We start from the raw sequence: 17,002 nt of genomic DNA on the forward strand, positions 1-17,002 counted from the left end.
AGGTAGAAATGTTTTTATTAGTTTGCTCCACCATTTTTTATTTTTATTTTTTCATTTTAGAAATATGTGATTTGGCCAGGGGTGCCCAAACTTTTGCATAAAAATGTACTGCTAGAAAACACTAAATCTGTCCATTTGTGAAGCATGCACTTTAATTACATCCGCTTTAATAAACTTATCAATGGCAGTATGATAAAATGAGGGTAGGAAGTCGGTGTGTGTGTGCGTGTTTGTGTCTGTAGGTGGGGTGGGCATGGTGTTGTGTATGTGTCTTTATTTTCCCTTTAACCCCAACCCCCTCAAAATAACTTGACCAAATTGACAACTGCGACTCTAAGAGCTACCCTGGAAGAGCAGGAAATAAACTAGTTTTTTTTTTTTTTTATGTGGAAAATCCAGTCATGCCTTGACAGTTTTTAATGATAGAATGCAAGCTGTCATTCCTTAACTGCTGACATGTAACATACCTGCTTCTTGTCATGTTCAGGAACCTGGCTGAAGAATTCACAGGCCTGCCAGAATAAAATGTTTTCCTCACTAAACTCCTTTTTCAGAAACTCCTGCAGCAGCAAAGAAAGACAAATAAAACAAATGCATTTCTTTAACCCCCAGCAAAGTATCTTCTGTAAAGAGAAAGACAGCGATAGAGGACTAACTGTCTGATGTTCATGCCTGGTGCTACTTACAGAGAAGTAACGAACACCAACAGGGTCCTGTAGCAAGCGTTCAAAGGAGACGGCCCATGCAGCTACACGGCGGTCTGAGAGAGCATGATGGGTGGTGACACTGGGCAGGCTGCTGTTACTTTCCAAACTGTTAATGCTTCCAAAGCCACGTCTCTCCATACCACCTCTCTCTATGCACAGCAGAGAGAAACACTCAGAGACCATGTTCGTAGAAAATCAGGATTGTTTACTACATGTGCTTTTGGTCCATAATGGACCAACAAACAGCAAACAGTCGCTACGACCATCCAGGTGAGGGAACTAAAGCTACTCTCAAATATTACTCAGTGTATTTCTTTATCGGTTAGTTTAGATTGGAATTATGTTACCATTATATAATTACAAAAGGATATGTGTAACATTACTAACAAAGTGATCATGAATGTACTCGTGTATAATTACACCAATCTACCCATCTGGCCAGTGTTTTAAACAAGCTCAGGCAAAGCTTTCTGGAAATAGCTTAGTTATGACCTCTGACACACTCAGCCATACCTATCATCCACTGAAGTCTCAACATTTTGGCCTTTTGCTTAAAATGCTTGACAACATAACTGACATGAGAATGACTGTTGTTGGAGAACCCTGAGGTAGCAGACGCCTTAAAAAACTTCAAAACATAGGGCAATGTTGAAAAAATAGCAAAGCAATGACCACACAACTCTACAAAGAACCCTCAAATGCTAGCTTCTTGTATAACAAAAAGGCTAAGGTTATGAAAATCTTTACAACAGTACACAATTGTGTGAAGAAAAAAAAAAACAACTCACCACCATCTGATGCCGCAGTCTGAAAGAAAACAAAGAAAGACATGAATGAGAAACAGTCATCGTAACTCCCCGAGGAAAGAGGAGAAGTAGGCTCTGGGTGAGAAGAAGAAAGAGAGCAGAGACTGGAAAGCCTAGCACTGGAGGGATTTCCTCCTGATATCTCGGCAACCTTCCTCATTCTGACTGGATGTGTGTGTGTGTGAGCTGTGTTTTACAAAGACATTAACACATGGGCCTGTTAGAGTAGCTCTGGATGGGTGGCTATACACACAGCTGTTCACACCTCTGGTCTGGGTACCACCCACACATATGCATACACACACACACACACAGCACCAAATGACCTGACCCAGGCCTAGCAAACACACACGCACATAGGCACACAATGTCTGTTACCAATGTTTGTATTTTAAACAAAAGGATTTACTCAGGCACTTCAAAGCAATAAAATGTCTCATTTTAGCCGGGCATTATTAACAATGGGTGTGTATTTGTGATTTTTGCTAAGTTATGGGATCAGGGAGTAGTGAGATTGAAAGAGAGTCAGAGAAAAGAGATGGATAGATAGACAGAGAGAGCAAAGAATAAAATAAATATTTATGTCTAAAATATGTAGGAACTGACCTAAATAAGGCTGTATGCCCGCTTTTTAAAATCCTCTACATCATCGCAAATAGGTGTGTGTGTGTGTGTGTATGTGTGTTTATGGGTGTTACCACACAAATGGGAGAGACAGCACACACACACACTGTTTATTCAGTGGGAGGAAGTGATGTGGTGAGGCACGGCTTAAAATCTTCAAAGACAGAGAACATAAATGTAGCAGGGATGAATGACTAGAAGAAATTGAGAAACTAAAGAGCAGAAAGGTGGACTAAATGACAACCCGACAGACATGTTTAGCAAGCTTAGCAAACTGATACTACTGCAGCAGACAAACTCTAGGTGTATGCGTCTGTTGTCTGGGAGTTTGTTTTGAAATAACTGTTTAAAAGGCAAACATGCATTTTCACATGTCCCATAACTGAAGTTCCAGTCCTCAGACTCTCATCCCCACTGTTTGTTAGCGTGTCAGCATCAGCTCATCAGCAGTCTGAAGGCTACATTCCTATCCCAGCTGGGTGCCTTTTGCAAAGCTGAGATCATTGAGAACATTAAGCATACTTAAGATAGTGTAGGGGTTTTCATATGGTAATGAAAGATTTAACTGGAGATATTGGCATCACATCACAGCCGTTCAGGTGACAACATGCGTGCCTGGCTTGCATACCTTTTCTCTACTCTAAAATGACAATTTAATAAGAAACTACAACAGCTGGATTTTATATCACATATAAGCTGACATATATGCCAAACTAGATGGGATGGGAAATGAAAACTCGTGTGATGACTCAAAGTCAACACATCTCAAGAAAAGAAACAACTAAAGGCTATAATCACCAGCACACAAACTGGTAACTGTTTTTTAAAATTAAAAATAAAATATAATCTATATATATAGTCTCATTAAGATTCAAACAATAAAATAAATTGTTTAAAATGAGTATTCATGGGAAAAGTGTATAAGGTTTTAGGCCTAACTGCACCTGAAACCAACAAGAGAAAATTGCCTCATACATCTCCAATAATCGCTTTATCCTGCTAAGTGTCTCAGTGGTTCTGGAATAATTCCACATACCAGGAAAACTGGGAACGAGGTGGGAATATGGGATATGCACAATGGGATACACCCAGGATGGGGCATCAGTCCATTGCAGGGAACACCATGCGCGCGCGCACACACAGGTCCATATTCTCATTCACATCTAGCAGCAACTTGAGAACATGCAAAACTGCACATAGACAGTAACTTGACCTCAAAGACCTAAGAGCTATGACAATATTATCCATTACACCATGGTGGTGCCTGTTAGTGATCATGTAGATTTCAATAAGAACACAGTCTTATTGCATGTTATATACACATGAGACTTTTCATTTCAGTTTATATATAAAGTAGAGCTGTGAAATTTGGGCAGTTAAGGGTTTTTTCTCTCTCGCATATGTTAAGAATATGCAGTAAAATTGTGCTTTACCCCAAAACAACAGTAGCTCCAAAATTATTATTATTAGATTTTGGAAATAATTAAATTAACAAGTTTACATGATTATTGACTAATGACTTACAATGGAAAGAAAAAGTTAAAAAAAAAAATAGTAAAATGGCATAGACAAGATAAATCATGTCAGAACTTTTTCCAACCTCAATGTGAAATAACCACATCAAATGAAAATTAAGTGAAAATTCTATTTAGAAAAAAAAAAAGCTTACAATAACCTAGTTGCTTAATTGTGTGCACCCCTAAAAAAATTTTTTTTTTGAAGCACTTTTTTAATTTTATTTTATTATACCACTTTGGGCAAGAGCCAGAGTATTTTTCAAGAAATACTAAGAGTAAGAAACATTTTAATAGAATTTATTATACAAATCTTTTGGTAATCCACTCTTTGGATAAGAATCAGCATGACCCATCTTGACTTGGAAATACTTTCCCACTCTTTCTTGCAAAAAACATTCTACATCCATCAAACTCCTAGGGCATCTCCTGTGCACTGCCTGTTTCACTCCCCACAAATGCTTTTTAGTTAAATTCAGGTCTAAGCTCTGGTTAACTCATTCAAAAACATTTATTTTCTTTTAGTTAAGCCATTCTTGAGTTGATTTAGTTGTTTAAGTTTTGGGCATTGTCATGCTGAAAGGTCAAATTCCTTTTCATCTTCAGCTTAGAAGACACCTGAAGTATTTGTAGCTATTCATGGTTTTCTTTACCTTGATAAAAGCCTTAGTTCTGGCTGAGGAAAACCAGCCCTAACATGCTTCACCATGGGTTTGGTGTTCTTTTGATGATATGGTTTTTTACACCCAAAATACCCTTCGGAATTATGGCATTATTTTACCATTGGGAATTTGCCACATGGTTTGAGGTGATTTAGTTGCGATTGTATTTTGTAAGCAAGGGCTTCCATTTAGCCTATACCACAGACCTGACATGAGAAGAATATGAGAGATTGTTGTCACATTCAGAGAGTAATGAGTACTTGGCAGCTTCCCTGGTAAGTTTTTGTCTTGTCTTTTTTCAAAATTTTGGATGGACATCCTATTCTTTGTGATGTCACTGTTTCTCAATTTGTTTATGATGGCCTTTCCATGGTGCATCTAATTCAGAAATTCTTTCAGACCCCTCTCCTAATTGATACCTTTCATCAAGTGAGATAGCATGCATGCCTTGTAAGCTCTTTGTGGACCATGGCTTCAGCAATCAGATGAAACCAGATGTGTAGAAAAGATGTGAAGAAAACCCTACATCATTCTGAACACAGCTACAACCCCAATTCTAAATGGGTGTGCACACCTATTTAACCAGTACCTTTTGTTATTGGTCCTGTTTTTCCCAAAAAGTGTTTCTGATTGTTTTTCACTTAATTTTTTTATACAACATACATTCATATTGAGAGTGGGAGAAGTTCTGACATGTCTTTGATTTATCTTGGTTTCATTTTTTATATCACAAAAACATATGTGTGTAGAGTTTTCATACCTGTTGTATAACATGACTGAATCAATAATCAGACTTTTTTAGTAGCATCAGCCACTAGCAAAACCTTTAGAATAAATAAGCAACTTAACAACTTGGTTTACTGTTAAAGTATGCTGGCCTGGGGTGAGCTATCTTTATTTTGATCCAACGATGGAACGTTTCTTTCCCTGGTTATTTGTGACAATGTGCAGAAGCACACGAATGTTGTCGAATAACAAAAAAACTATACAGAATAATCTGATTATTGTGCTAAGGCCTGAAAATGTCCTTGAGGCAACTTAGGTTATCACTGTTTAGCTAACCGCTAAAATAAGTTATAATTTAGATGACCAGCATGCATGCACTGAATTCAAAAGCGATCACACTTCTGGGAGTTCTTGTTGTTGACAGAGCAAGGTTGGTCAAGAAAACCATCATCCATATTTTGTCTGGAGTTCTAATTATTAAGCATAATTTATAAAGACAAAAGCTGTAACTGCAGATGAAATTAAATTTACAGCCTCTTGTACAATGTCTGTTTTATTTAACACAGCTTAGTCCAAGAATGCTTTTGTGCAAATCCTACAGCGCAGAGAGGCAGACAGATTCCAAAACCCACAAGGTTTCATGAGGCGACACCAAAAGCATGAACAAGCTTTAGGATGTAGGCTTTGCCAATACTTGTGCACTACTCAAAACAAGTCTATGCAAAGTTACAAAGCAACAAACTGAGGTGTCATCTTTCTGGAAAGAAAAGTATCCTATGTATTCATTTTCAATGCAAAAAGATTTTTTTTTCTTCCAGTTTTCTAACTAAGCATGAAAGTTAACCTACTGCTAGTCAAACAACTGGTACAGTACTGGCCAAGCCACTCCAATTCCATAGGGAACCATACTCAGCTCTAAAGTGGCCTCTTCTGTGGTTCAGATGGAGGGAGGGAGTAAGACAGGAGGCTGGTAATGGGAAACAGAGGTAGGGAAAGAGTCAGCATGCTGGAGGAAAACAGTCAGCTTGGACATAGCCATTGCTTACAGAAGAAGTAGCCTGGCAATTGGTGCCACCACCCAAGAATCCTCAAATGGAAGAATCTTTTGGTAACAAGTCATTTTAGACCACAGACATTGCAGCCACTAATGATGCACGTTTCAGTCTTAGCAGGTTAAATATATCCTGGAGTACCACTAGGAAGTATGTTATTATACAGGAAAAGGGTTTTAGCAGGAGCAGAAGATGGTTACCACACTCAATGGCAGGGTTTAAAAAGTGGGCCTATATTCAGTTTGCGATGTAGGAGCAGACGTGTTTCAGACAACCCATGAGGAATAACCAACAACTCTGACTCAGTCAGGAGGAGCAAAAAAGGAAAAATCAAAGACAAATATGGTGTATATCTGGCTTTGGAGCGTCATTATTTTCCAACTTAAAAGAAGCATAATTTGAATTGGTCTGCTGAGAATAGCCACAACAAAAGCTTTCTGAAAGAATCCGTTGTTTCTCCTGTCCCATATAACCCACATGAAAGCTTGTCTATTCCTTTGTACCCAGTTCAGCCCAAAGCTGCGTTTTTGCTTCCCATCCACGTATGATTGTCACATTTACACTGAGAGCTACACACTTTCTTCTTACCAACATATCACTGCTGCCTGGAGCCTCAAGCAATCCTGTTTCTCTTTGGTGATATCCACACACACCTGTCAGAGTCATTTCCTTTTTCAACAACTGCTCACACCTTTGCCAACACTCTGCAAACAGATTGCAACACACCTAGGAGATATATATATATATATATATATATATATATATATATATATGTGGCATTACCTACACTTGTGTAGCTGTGTGATTTTTATTTTATTTTTTTGTAACAAAAGGAGGTGTTATTTTCAACGGAAACAGTTGAAACGAATGTTTGACATTAGGAGCGTACTGTCAGTTCTGTAGCTCGTCGTCAATGCTTTACGTGTCTCAAAATGTATTACAAAAACATAAACCTTTCTGACACTTCGGTAATAAGACCCAGCAGTAATCATTCTGACAGTTGTTGTCAACAAAAGACAAAAAAAAAGCCTATACAAAAACGCAGAACGCTGTTTGTTCTGTCTAAACTTAAAACGACATTACAGGAGACAAGCACCAGATCTAAACAAAATGTCTTGGCATGTCCTAGCATGTTTAAGCTGGATGGATCACAGGGAGCTATAGCCACAAGAAAACAGTGCGTAAGGTGAGGAGACAACTTCCAAGAACCCAGCAGTAGAAGCAGAGCGAAGCGTGAAGTACCTCTTTTGTTGAAATCCTGCTGAGCAGACGCAAAGCTCCCTACCACAGCTGCTCCGTGTGGGAGAGTAGGAACGGAGAAAGGAGCGAGGCGTCTAATGAGTTGAACAGCTGATCTAACAAACTCAAGCCAAGAATAAAAGAGTGAAATCCAAGTCAGAATAAGGACAGAAAACAATACGGAAGAAAGCTTACCACTACGCGGCGATGTGCTTTTCGGAAGGAAAAAAATCGCTTTCTTAAATGTATCTTGAAGTCAGTCATGATTTGTTCAAATTTGTCAGCAGAGAGATTGTGTATACACATGTGCCTGTGTTAGCACACCTTATGATTCCCTGCCCAGGATGGGGCACACACACACACACACACACACACAGACATGATGAGCCATGTCTAAACAAGTTTACTCAGCCCCCAAAAATATGACGTTGCCGTAGCTACATTGTGATTTGAGACATTTCCAGGATTTTATTTTGTATAACATTGAGCAAGAGAAATGTCAAACTAATTTCTGTTCACACAGACTTTTCCAACTCTGCTACACACTGGCCTTACATGGAGGTGTGTGCAATTGTGCATGATGCAGGTTAAATTTAGTTTCTTTATATTTGTGTCTGTGTGGTTCACTTTGGGTGGGCCATTCCCAGGGTAAATCCAGGAGAGAATGGTTACATTAGCGTGTTTTCTCTTCTTTAGGCAAAATCCAAACAGAGCTGTATTTGTAGATTTCATTGTGGGAAATGTGTTTTCTCCCGTTGCTACAGCAGCATGGCTTTGCTACTTTGAAAATAATATATAAAAGGAAATTTGTTTGTGTACGTGCAATCATGCATGTGACAAATTCTCTCTAATGTCTCTTAGCGCATGTGTGTATGTTTTGAATATGATAAACTGGGACTTGAATTTACATTGCTGGTTTCCTCTCATTTTCAGAGTGCTTCCAGCTAGGGGTAAAAAACCCCCACTTCATTCACTACCTGAAAGAAGCCCACATAAGCGAACTACCCGGTCATATACACTTAGATCCAATAAACCTCGAACATTTGAATCAGAAACAGCGAGTGGTTGAAGAAAGCAACATTCAAGGGTCTACAGTGAATCTCTCTTTCTTATCTCTAGCAGAAAACAAACTGCATGAAAATAACATCAGAGACCTCTGAGGAGACTTCCTCTGGAGAGGGAAGTGAGAGAGCGATAAGAGTGAGATAGAAATGACACAGAGAGTCGCTCCTGATACTGTGGTATGACTACAGCAAATCATACAACCTTGCCCTCTTTCACAGTTTAAGAATGCAGCAACAAGTGCAAGATTTCTTCACATATACAGAGGATAAACAGAGAATAGTAGAAGATATCATGATTAGGCATAGATATAACTAATGCTGGGGACAGTAATTGTCTATTAATCGTCTAATATTGCAAAACAGTATGCAATAGGAAGTGATCCACAAGATCCAATGAAAAATATCTCGTAGGCTTTATTCATAATGTCATTTATGATGGATGACTAAGAAAATGTCACTCTTTGATAAATCTCTTGCATGACAATGGCTTTAACATGGCACTTTCCTCACAGACGCCGTTATGTTACATATTATTTATGTAGAAAGTTGCTTGGAATTTGCTGTATATGCAAAAATTTAGGCTTAAAAAAAGTTATCCTTCATACCAGGTTTTGCTATCCTTATAATGGGAAATTGAATTAGCCAGCGGGATTGTATGCTTCGGTTTACTTTCTTTTCGTATCCTTCTTATTTTTTCAACAGTCTTCTATGAAGATAGTATTTAGGTGATGTAATCCATAGCAACTAAAAATTTAAGAACTTCCAAAAGCACCTATCATCCCATAATTGCTGGAAGAGTTTAAACAATGGTTAACATAAAAGCTGTTAAAAACAAACCAAAAAAAAAAGAAAAAAAAAAAAGAAAATCGTCCCTGTACTCACCATTTTCCAAAACAAAATTACGCCTATGTAATGGGGGAGTGGCGCCTGACCTCAGCTGAGACAATTACCTTCCAGCGAAATGGCTAGTTTGGATCACAAAACTATCATCACATCTCTTACCTATTTTCCATATCATAAAACATGCAAGCAAAATAATATGGATTGTCTGATAAACAACAACCTCCAGGTATAAGGGAGAATTCTCTACAGATTGAGCACACATCATAAACTTCTAGAGAAAGCCACAATTGCAGGTATCAGTGAGCCTGGTCATGTCACAACACATAGATAGAATCGGTTCACTTATTCTCTAGAATTGACAGTTTTTATTAGAAGCATGTAAACTGGAGTGACATGACAAGTTTATTACAACATTGTTTCAGCATTGACAGAGCATTTGCAAAATCGTCCTAGATCCATGACTAGGGTTGCCAGTTAAAGAGAAAATTTAGGAAATTTTCTTCCCATGAAATTCACCTCACGATTAAGCCTACAGGTCTATGAATAAATAAAGTGTAGTCTCCTCTTCTCATCTCACTAATGATGTTTGTTATATGTATCCCAAATACAAGTTGTATATATGAGTCCCTCCAAGATTTTGTGTAGTCTTCTGTGATTGTTGCTTATAAAAATGTTTGATTTTGCAGCAAGTTTTTGTGCTTTTATTTTATTTTTTTTACATGAATTGACAATTTCTGTTAAACTCCAACCCATAGCTATAACCTGATAGCTATACTCATGTTTGATGTATGTGAATCTTGGTGCAATGATGTACCTCCTGGCCCAGATCTGCTGTAAAATTTGAGGTAAAGTTCCTCTGAATATTGCAGTATGTTCGAGGGACTGATAAAGTCATTATAAATATTATAATTTATAATGTTATAAATATGATCAGATTTTGAAGGATCTCCATCCTGCTGTTTCAGGTTCGTCTATTACCAGTGACAGTGACGGTCATTAATCGTACTCTACCACAGTGCTACAGAATTCTCAAATCTGAACAAGTGGATTTATTTTCTATGAACAGCAGCAGCTCTGACAATAGCTCCAGCTTTAATCAATGCACCCGTTCTAATACTTTATCATTGTTGTTATTTAAGAAAGTAAAAAGCATAATCATAGAGATTGTGAAGCTTTCTTTTAGGAGATTTTTTTTAAAAAACATTTATGGATATTAAGAGAAATATATCAATTCAGGTATAATCTGCTTCACACTGAGTTACAGCAGCCCAGAGTGGATTATTATCCCCTCCTATTATTTTTATCACTTAAAAATCTTTTAGCTCTATTAGAAATAAAGTTGTGTAATTTGCTGTTTAACTACTGTAGACATTTGGTGTGTGGGTATAGCAGTTTTTAAGTTTTTAAGCTAATTACATGTTAAAGCTATTAACGTTAATATTTCCTGTGACTTGGATAGGACTGCAGGAATATTTCTGAAATAAATGATCTCTGAAATATATTTTTATATTAATAAAAAAGACCCAAACATATCTATTACTTAACAGCCTAAACTATGGAGGTGAATTAGAGAAAAGGTGAATTGGAAGGGAATAAAGTAAAGGGAAAAGGCAATGGTTTGACATGAAAATGGAAATCAATTAATCAATTAAGTGCAATAAATAAAAATATAAAAATAAAAAGATCTCCTGTCAGCTGAAGCATTATGGCTTATGGCGATGTGCAGACAGACCGGCAATTTCAGCAGATTCATTTATATACCAGCATTTCTTTTGTCATAACTAAATAATTACTTTTATTTGACATTATTTTCTGATTTGTGTGAGCACAAATTCTTTAGTTGATGCCAATAATATTAAACGACCGAGTTTCACATGAGTGATTTACAAATAAATGTGTTTATATCCAACATGATAAATGAGGTCTAACTTAGTAGACAGTTTATGAAATATCAGTACACAATGTTTTCTCATGGGATGCCACTATCATGCAAGTACCAATGTATAAATTTAGCAACTAAAACTGAGGAATCTAATGTTTGATTACAATTATACCAATTATCCATCACTTGTTTCATTTAAAGTCTATATTAAAACAACAAGTATCTTGTGCAGGATATCAGATCCTCCAAAAAACACCACTCTCAAACCCATGGCTTCTACCTCCTGTAGATCTTTTAAAAGAAGGACATTCGTAATATAGGGATCATACACAGTAAACAACCCACCATTCCTCCATTGCATGGTGAGCAAAGGGATGAGAGAAGCTCTGGTTTCCCCTGGAGGCAGTGCATCAGTCATCATCTGAGCTTCAGCCATGACCCCACCCAACCACACTTTCAAAAGTTTTCTCTCCAGCTTTGTACTGAACCAGTGGTCTTTCTAAATGAAACCTGATGCTCATAATTACACATGGCAGAATCCTCTCTTGACAAAAATAACTCCCTTTGACGACGCATGAGCACTAAACCAACTGGTTTCAACATTTCAATGAAGTGCATGTGTAAAAATAACAAACTGTGCCGGGATTTTGGATTACAGAACGTATATTTTCTGTAACAGGGAAATAGTTTCTTCTCTGTTGCTTGCTCTGTTCACTATGCCTGAAGTAACCCTTTAATGCCACAACTGCAACTTTATTAAACCCTTCTAAACATACGCTGAAGTCTCTCTTTAGAGGGGCTGGTACAAATACTGCCATTCCGTCATGGCTCCTCTGACTGAGAAAGGAAGGCAATAAGTAGGTCTTCTGGGAAAAAAAAATGTCGCTAATAGCTTCCCATTCCCCAGTTGCTGCAGTTCAAAGAGTAAAAACATGCAAATACTTACAAAGCAATAGCAGCATATCAGCCAGCGATCACACTTATACTCATATAGAGAGGAAATTGCCGTTGTTGTCTCAGAAATTTCCTCTTTAAACACTGAAGGAATGACAGAAACTCCGGATACCACAGGAAACAAAAACGAGTCTCTTCTGCGTTACAATGCTGTGCATGCAACAGCTTATATTAAATTTAATTGAAAGTTATGAAAGTTAATTTAGGGGTTTTCATTACAGGATCATGAATTGTGTTTTTTTAACTCTCCTAGACAGTTTAAGAGAACTTAAAGCTTCTGGTAAAACGATGGAATATGGACAGAAGGGAAGCAGGAAAAATTGACGTTTCTCTTATTATACATATTTGTACATGTGTGATTTATTATCTGTGTAGAGCGGGGTCCAAAAGTCTGAAAGCACATTGTAAATCCTATTTATTCATTTAAAATGGGAAATAAAGAGAAGATTTTACCATTTTAAAATCTTTATAAAAATGAATGTAAGCATTCAGTATACTGATTCATTAATATTCAAGATTCGGCACTATTTATAGGTCCTGATTGAAATGTAAGCAACTTTGTGATATTGACCACGTTGACTGTTTGTAAAAAAGGTCAGATTTGCCTCATGTCTAATCTCTTCCACTAAAGCATGTGTTCAGATGACACTCAGATGGATTTGATTTAAAATGGACCAAAAGGTTTTGCACGAACTTGTGGAGTTCGAGCAGCTCGAGTGCACATTGTAAAGCAAAACGGGGACATAACAAATACTAAGAAACTTTAAAATTCACATGGGTTTTCCAAGATTCTACTGTTCACTCAAGTTGTTGACGTTAATTTAATTTGTAATGACAAATATTGTATTAAATTCAAAAAGAATGCAAGATTGAAGCATTTCACTAGTCTTCTCAGACCCCATTGTTTATTACGCGTGCCTAAATTATACTTCGGATGAGGATAGATACGGTCACGCTGTTTGAAGGACCATGCTGGTTATATATAAGAATAACCCATGAAGCATTGATGTTCTGGTAAAATAAAGATGATGACTTTTAGGTTTACACTAAAAAACATACAAGCATATGCTCTTCTTAAATCTTACTTTTTTAATTCATAGCTTCCTATTAAAATAGCAGCTGTGCTTCATCAAGGTATTTTCACTGATAGCTATTCACACAACATTGTGGTTTAGGGTTACCAGTTCAGAGCCAAGTGGAATACACCAGGAAGTCCAATCATCACCAGTGCAACTACTAGTCTTCAGTACTAGATAGTGTGTAATTAAAGTATGGAAATAATTCACTGTCAACTCAGTACTCTGCAAGCAACAGGTCTAGAGAGTGAAGAGACTGCAGTTTTCTATGGTTCATTGTGTGAGTACAGACTGATGACTAATCAGACACCTTAGTCAAAGCCCAAATGGCTGCCCGTTTACATTTCCCTCAAAAGTGTGATTGTTGTAGACAGTGAGGCTGATGGAAAATGTAAATTCTGCACATAGTGGTGAGTTACTCCACCATCTCATTCCAGAGCGAGATTCCAACTAGTAAAACAGCTCAGGGGTACAAATACAACATTTCAGTGGGAAGTAGAGCCACATCAAGTAAAACGAGTTCACGAAAAGTCTTGAACATTAACATTTCAATGGAGGCACATGGTCCTCAAAGCACAGCACTGAAACTTTAAAAAGGAGAGAGAAGATTTCAAGCAAAATAGATGCACTAAGACAGCAGAGAAAGAAATGGCACTTACTGTAGGAGCATGGAGAGATAAAGGTGACTCCATGTATGTGTGTATGTGTGTGTGTGTGTCCTCAGTGCTTCTTCAGACACCCAGCATAAATAAACATGTCCATTCGGCTACATGCTCGGAGAATAAAGTTGAAGAGGTTTTCCCTGCATCTAAAAACCTCTCCCTCTCTCTTACTCTCTCACTCACCCTAATGCTCCCTCCCTCTTGCCAAGCTCCCTCTTTTCATTCTTTTCAGTCACTCGCTCTACTTCAGTGTACTTTCTCCTCCCACTGTAAGAAAAACCTCTCTCCCTCAGGTCAGTGCTAAAGTGTTTGTCACACTGATTTAGGAGGAAACTAGAGAAATGACTCTGGAATTCCATCCAAATACACATATATGACCTGCCATATTTTAACCTCTTGCTCATGTATGTGAAATCCCACACTCCTGTACCACGTATCTACAAATGACCAAACATTTGCTCAGAACACCTTAAAAATCAAGGAGAAGATGATAAGCCGCTTGCAGACATCTCTGAAGCTTGGAAAGTGCCAAGATTCCCCAAATACCCTTGTAATAACATGTTAGTCAAAGGCAGTACTGGTCAAACCCTCCCATGCTTGATTATCCAGGGTGTGGTCTACTCTATGGTGCAGAGATATGATGACTTCAGGATTTTCAAGAGCATGAGAAGAAGTCAAAATCATGTGTGATATCAAACCACAGGACACCCTGGCACAGAGTAATCATTTCTAGAATTATAGCCAGAGTTAAAGTTTCTAGAAATTGTCCTTTCCAGACCAGATTAACGCTCTCAGTCAGCAAATGTTCATTCAGTCAGTCTTTAATGGGTTCAGCCCAGCACATGACAGGCCACTTATTTGCCCATTAGGGCGTTTTCTGTTTAACAGTATATCAGGTGGATCAGTCGAGATCCACCACATAAATATAACCACAAGCAGTGATCTGTCCGGCCGAACCAGCTTGTGAGTAGCGTCCCTAGTGGCCTTGCACTAAACATACTCTTCAAGGTTGTTTACAATTGCTCAGGTCTAATCCTGACATGTCAAACGCCTGTTGAAAATAACTGGCTGAAGGCAGTCACATTGTTTATAATAATAAAAAAAAAAATTGTCATTAGAAATTCATTCACAGATTAGGACAAAGATACAACATATTAAATTCCAGCACAAACAAATTTTCGGTTCCTAGTAAACATTTATCTGAATCGTACCCCATCCCCTATCGTTGACCATGCCTCAAGAATCTAGTCTTAAACTTTTTAGCTTTCGTGCAAATCTGTGCAGCTGATTATGACTTACAGCTGTTTGAGTAAACAACTCTGCCAATTAGAATGAATTGGCATGTGGCATCCATATTATTTAACAATGTCAACGTGCTGTGGTAATTACCGAGACTGACTTTACTCCAAATTTTGACACCTAGGAGAAGTTTCACATATTATGGAAATTTTCTTAATTAAAGTTCAGTTCAGTTCATGGCTAAATGAAATCATTTTGATTATACACTGTATTCTGTAAGAAAAGAGAAGTGGCCAATCCCACAAGTAGCTCACAAAAGTAGACCTTGACTGTTATGCAAATTAGCTACAAATCCAAGTGGGTGGTATGAAATGTTCCAAACTGCAAATTGGCTTGAAAGGAATCAGGCAAGGAATCAGAGGAAAAAGATTTTTATCTGTGTAACTCACAGCTCTCGACATATGCAGCAAAAAGTAAATCAGTGTATGCTATAGCTACACCATCAGAAAAGTATAGGTCTCCATACTCTGTTTAGCAAGAATTCTGCAAGTTTTTACATTTTACAGTCTATTACAGTGATTTCATAGAGTTTCCACTTGAACCCCTAAATAACTATTAAAAGAAAGTTAAGGATAAGTATTAAATGATGGAACTGTTTCCGTAAACATAAAATATGATCAGATTTCTGTTTCTGTAAAACAATTCCCCGCAATCAGGAGTTTATTAACTCCAAATGGTTAAAAGTGATTATTAAACTTATTTAAGGCATTGTTTGGACCACTTTACTTTAGCATGAAATTGCAGTGTAAACTGCTGAAATAAGTCAGACAGTCATTGAGTTAGATTTTATCTGGCAATCTAACAAATACCATGCTTACATGACACATTTTCCATCCCAGTTTGAGCAAGTTTCTTTTAGCCTGTCTCTTTGTCTCTTTCTTTCTTTCTCTCCTGAAGCTGCTTTTCTCCTGGTGAACACCAGTATGATGTTCTCATAACCACACTTTCCAGCTCGCCTGACCACCAGAAGGGCATTAGGTCCATGAAACAGCCGTGTCCCATTCCAGGAAAACTCTTACTGCTCTCAGATTTCACACTTGGAGAATTGACAAAATCTTTTCCACTTTAAACCTCAAGCATTTGGCCATTTCATGAAATCTGCTCAGAAAAATACACAGAAGTATGACCTAGATAGAATTAATATAATAAAGCAAATCAAGGGTTTAAGTAGCATTCAACTTTTGCTGAGAACTTTGGTAGCAAACTGTATTTAAGCCTAATCAGATGTTCTGGACAAAAAGAGCTGATGAATTTTGGTCAGAAAGCCAGTACAAGCATACATCCACATATCTACACAGACCACAAACAAAAACTCTTTTTTTTCATTTAAAACTGAAAATATATAAAAGGCTTTAGAATTTTGACAAAGAAATTAAACGTTCAATATCTTGAATGTTTTATATTTTAACTATTTCTAGATCAATATTTAAATGTAAGCACATTTGTGATATTGACCATGTTAACTTTTGGTACAAAAGGTCAGATTGTCCTCTTGGATAATCTCTTCCATTACAGCATGTGATCAGACGATACTTTGATGGATTTGATCGGAAATTTACCTTATTTATCTAGAAAAGACTTCCAATAATAATACTAATAATACTAATACTACTACTACTACTACTACTACTACTACTACTACTACTACTACAACTACTAATAATAATGTTAAGAAGAAGAAGAAGACGAAGAAGAAGAACAAGAAGAACCATTATTATTATCTATCCATTTTCTTTAGCGCTTATCCAACACAGGATTATCGGGAACCTGGAGTTTGGGGACAACCCATTGCAGGACAAAATCACACACACTCACACACACTTTCACGCACTATGCACAACTTAGAGATACCAGTCAGCCTACAACACATTTCTCTGTACTGGGGAAGAAAA

At 37.4% G+C, this 17,002-nt stretch overlaps 1 protein-coding gene across 2 annotated transcripts in view; it reads right to left on the minus strand.

The window, feature by feature from the left end:
- rgs12a (regulator of G protein signaling 12a) overlaps nucleotides 1–17,002 on the minus strand; it is a 36,059-nt gene that overhangs the window by 12,475 nt on the left and 6,582 nt on the right. Inside the window, exons 1-4 of one of the 2 annotated variants that reach the window (XM_058395510.1) lie at nucleotides 13,809–13,984; nucleotides 1,496–1,514; nucleotides 687–856; nucleotides 468–560 (exon numbers count right to left, since the gene is read on the minus strand). In XM_058395510.1, coding sequence (XP_058251493.1) covers nucleotides 468–560; nucleotides 687–856; nucleotides 1,496–1,514; nucleotides 13,809–13,841 — 315 coding nt within the window. In that variant the 5' untranslated portion in view covers nucleotides 13,842–13,984. Of the gene's footprint in view, nucleotides 1–467; nucleotides 561–686; nucleotides 857–1,495; nucleotides 1,515–13,808; nucleotides 13,985–17,002 lie in introns of those variants that run through there. The other variant, XM_058395509.1, reaches the window with a different exon arrangement.

Source organism: Hemibagrus wyckioides, linkage group LG07, assembly GCF_019097595.1.
Source record: "Hemibagrus wyckioides isolate EC202008001 linkage group LG07, SWU_Hwy_1.0, whole genome shotgun sequence".
Lineage (NCBI taxonomy): Eukaryota > Metazoa > Chordata > Actinopteri > Siluriformes > Bagridae > Hemibagrus > Hemibagrus wyckioides.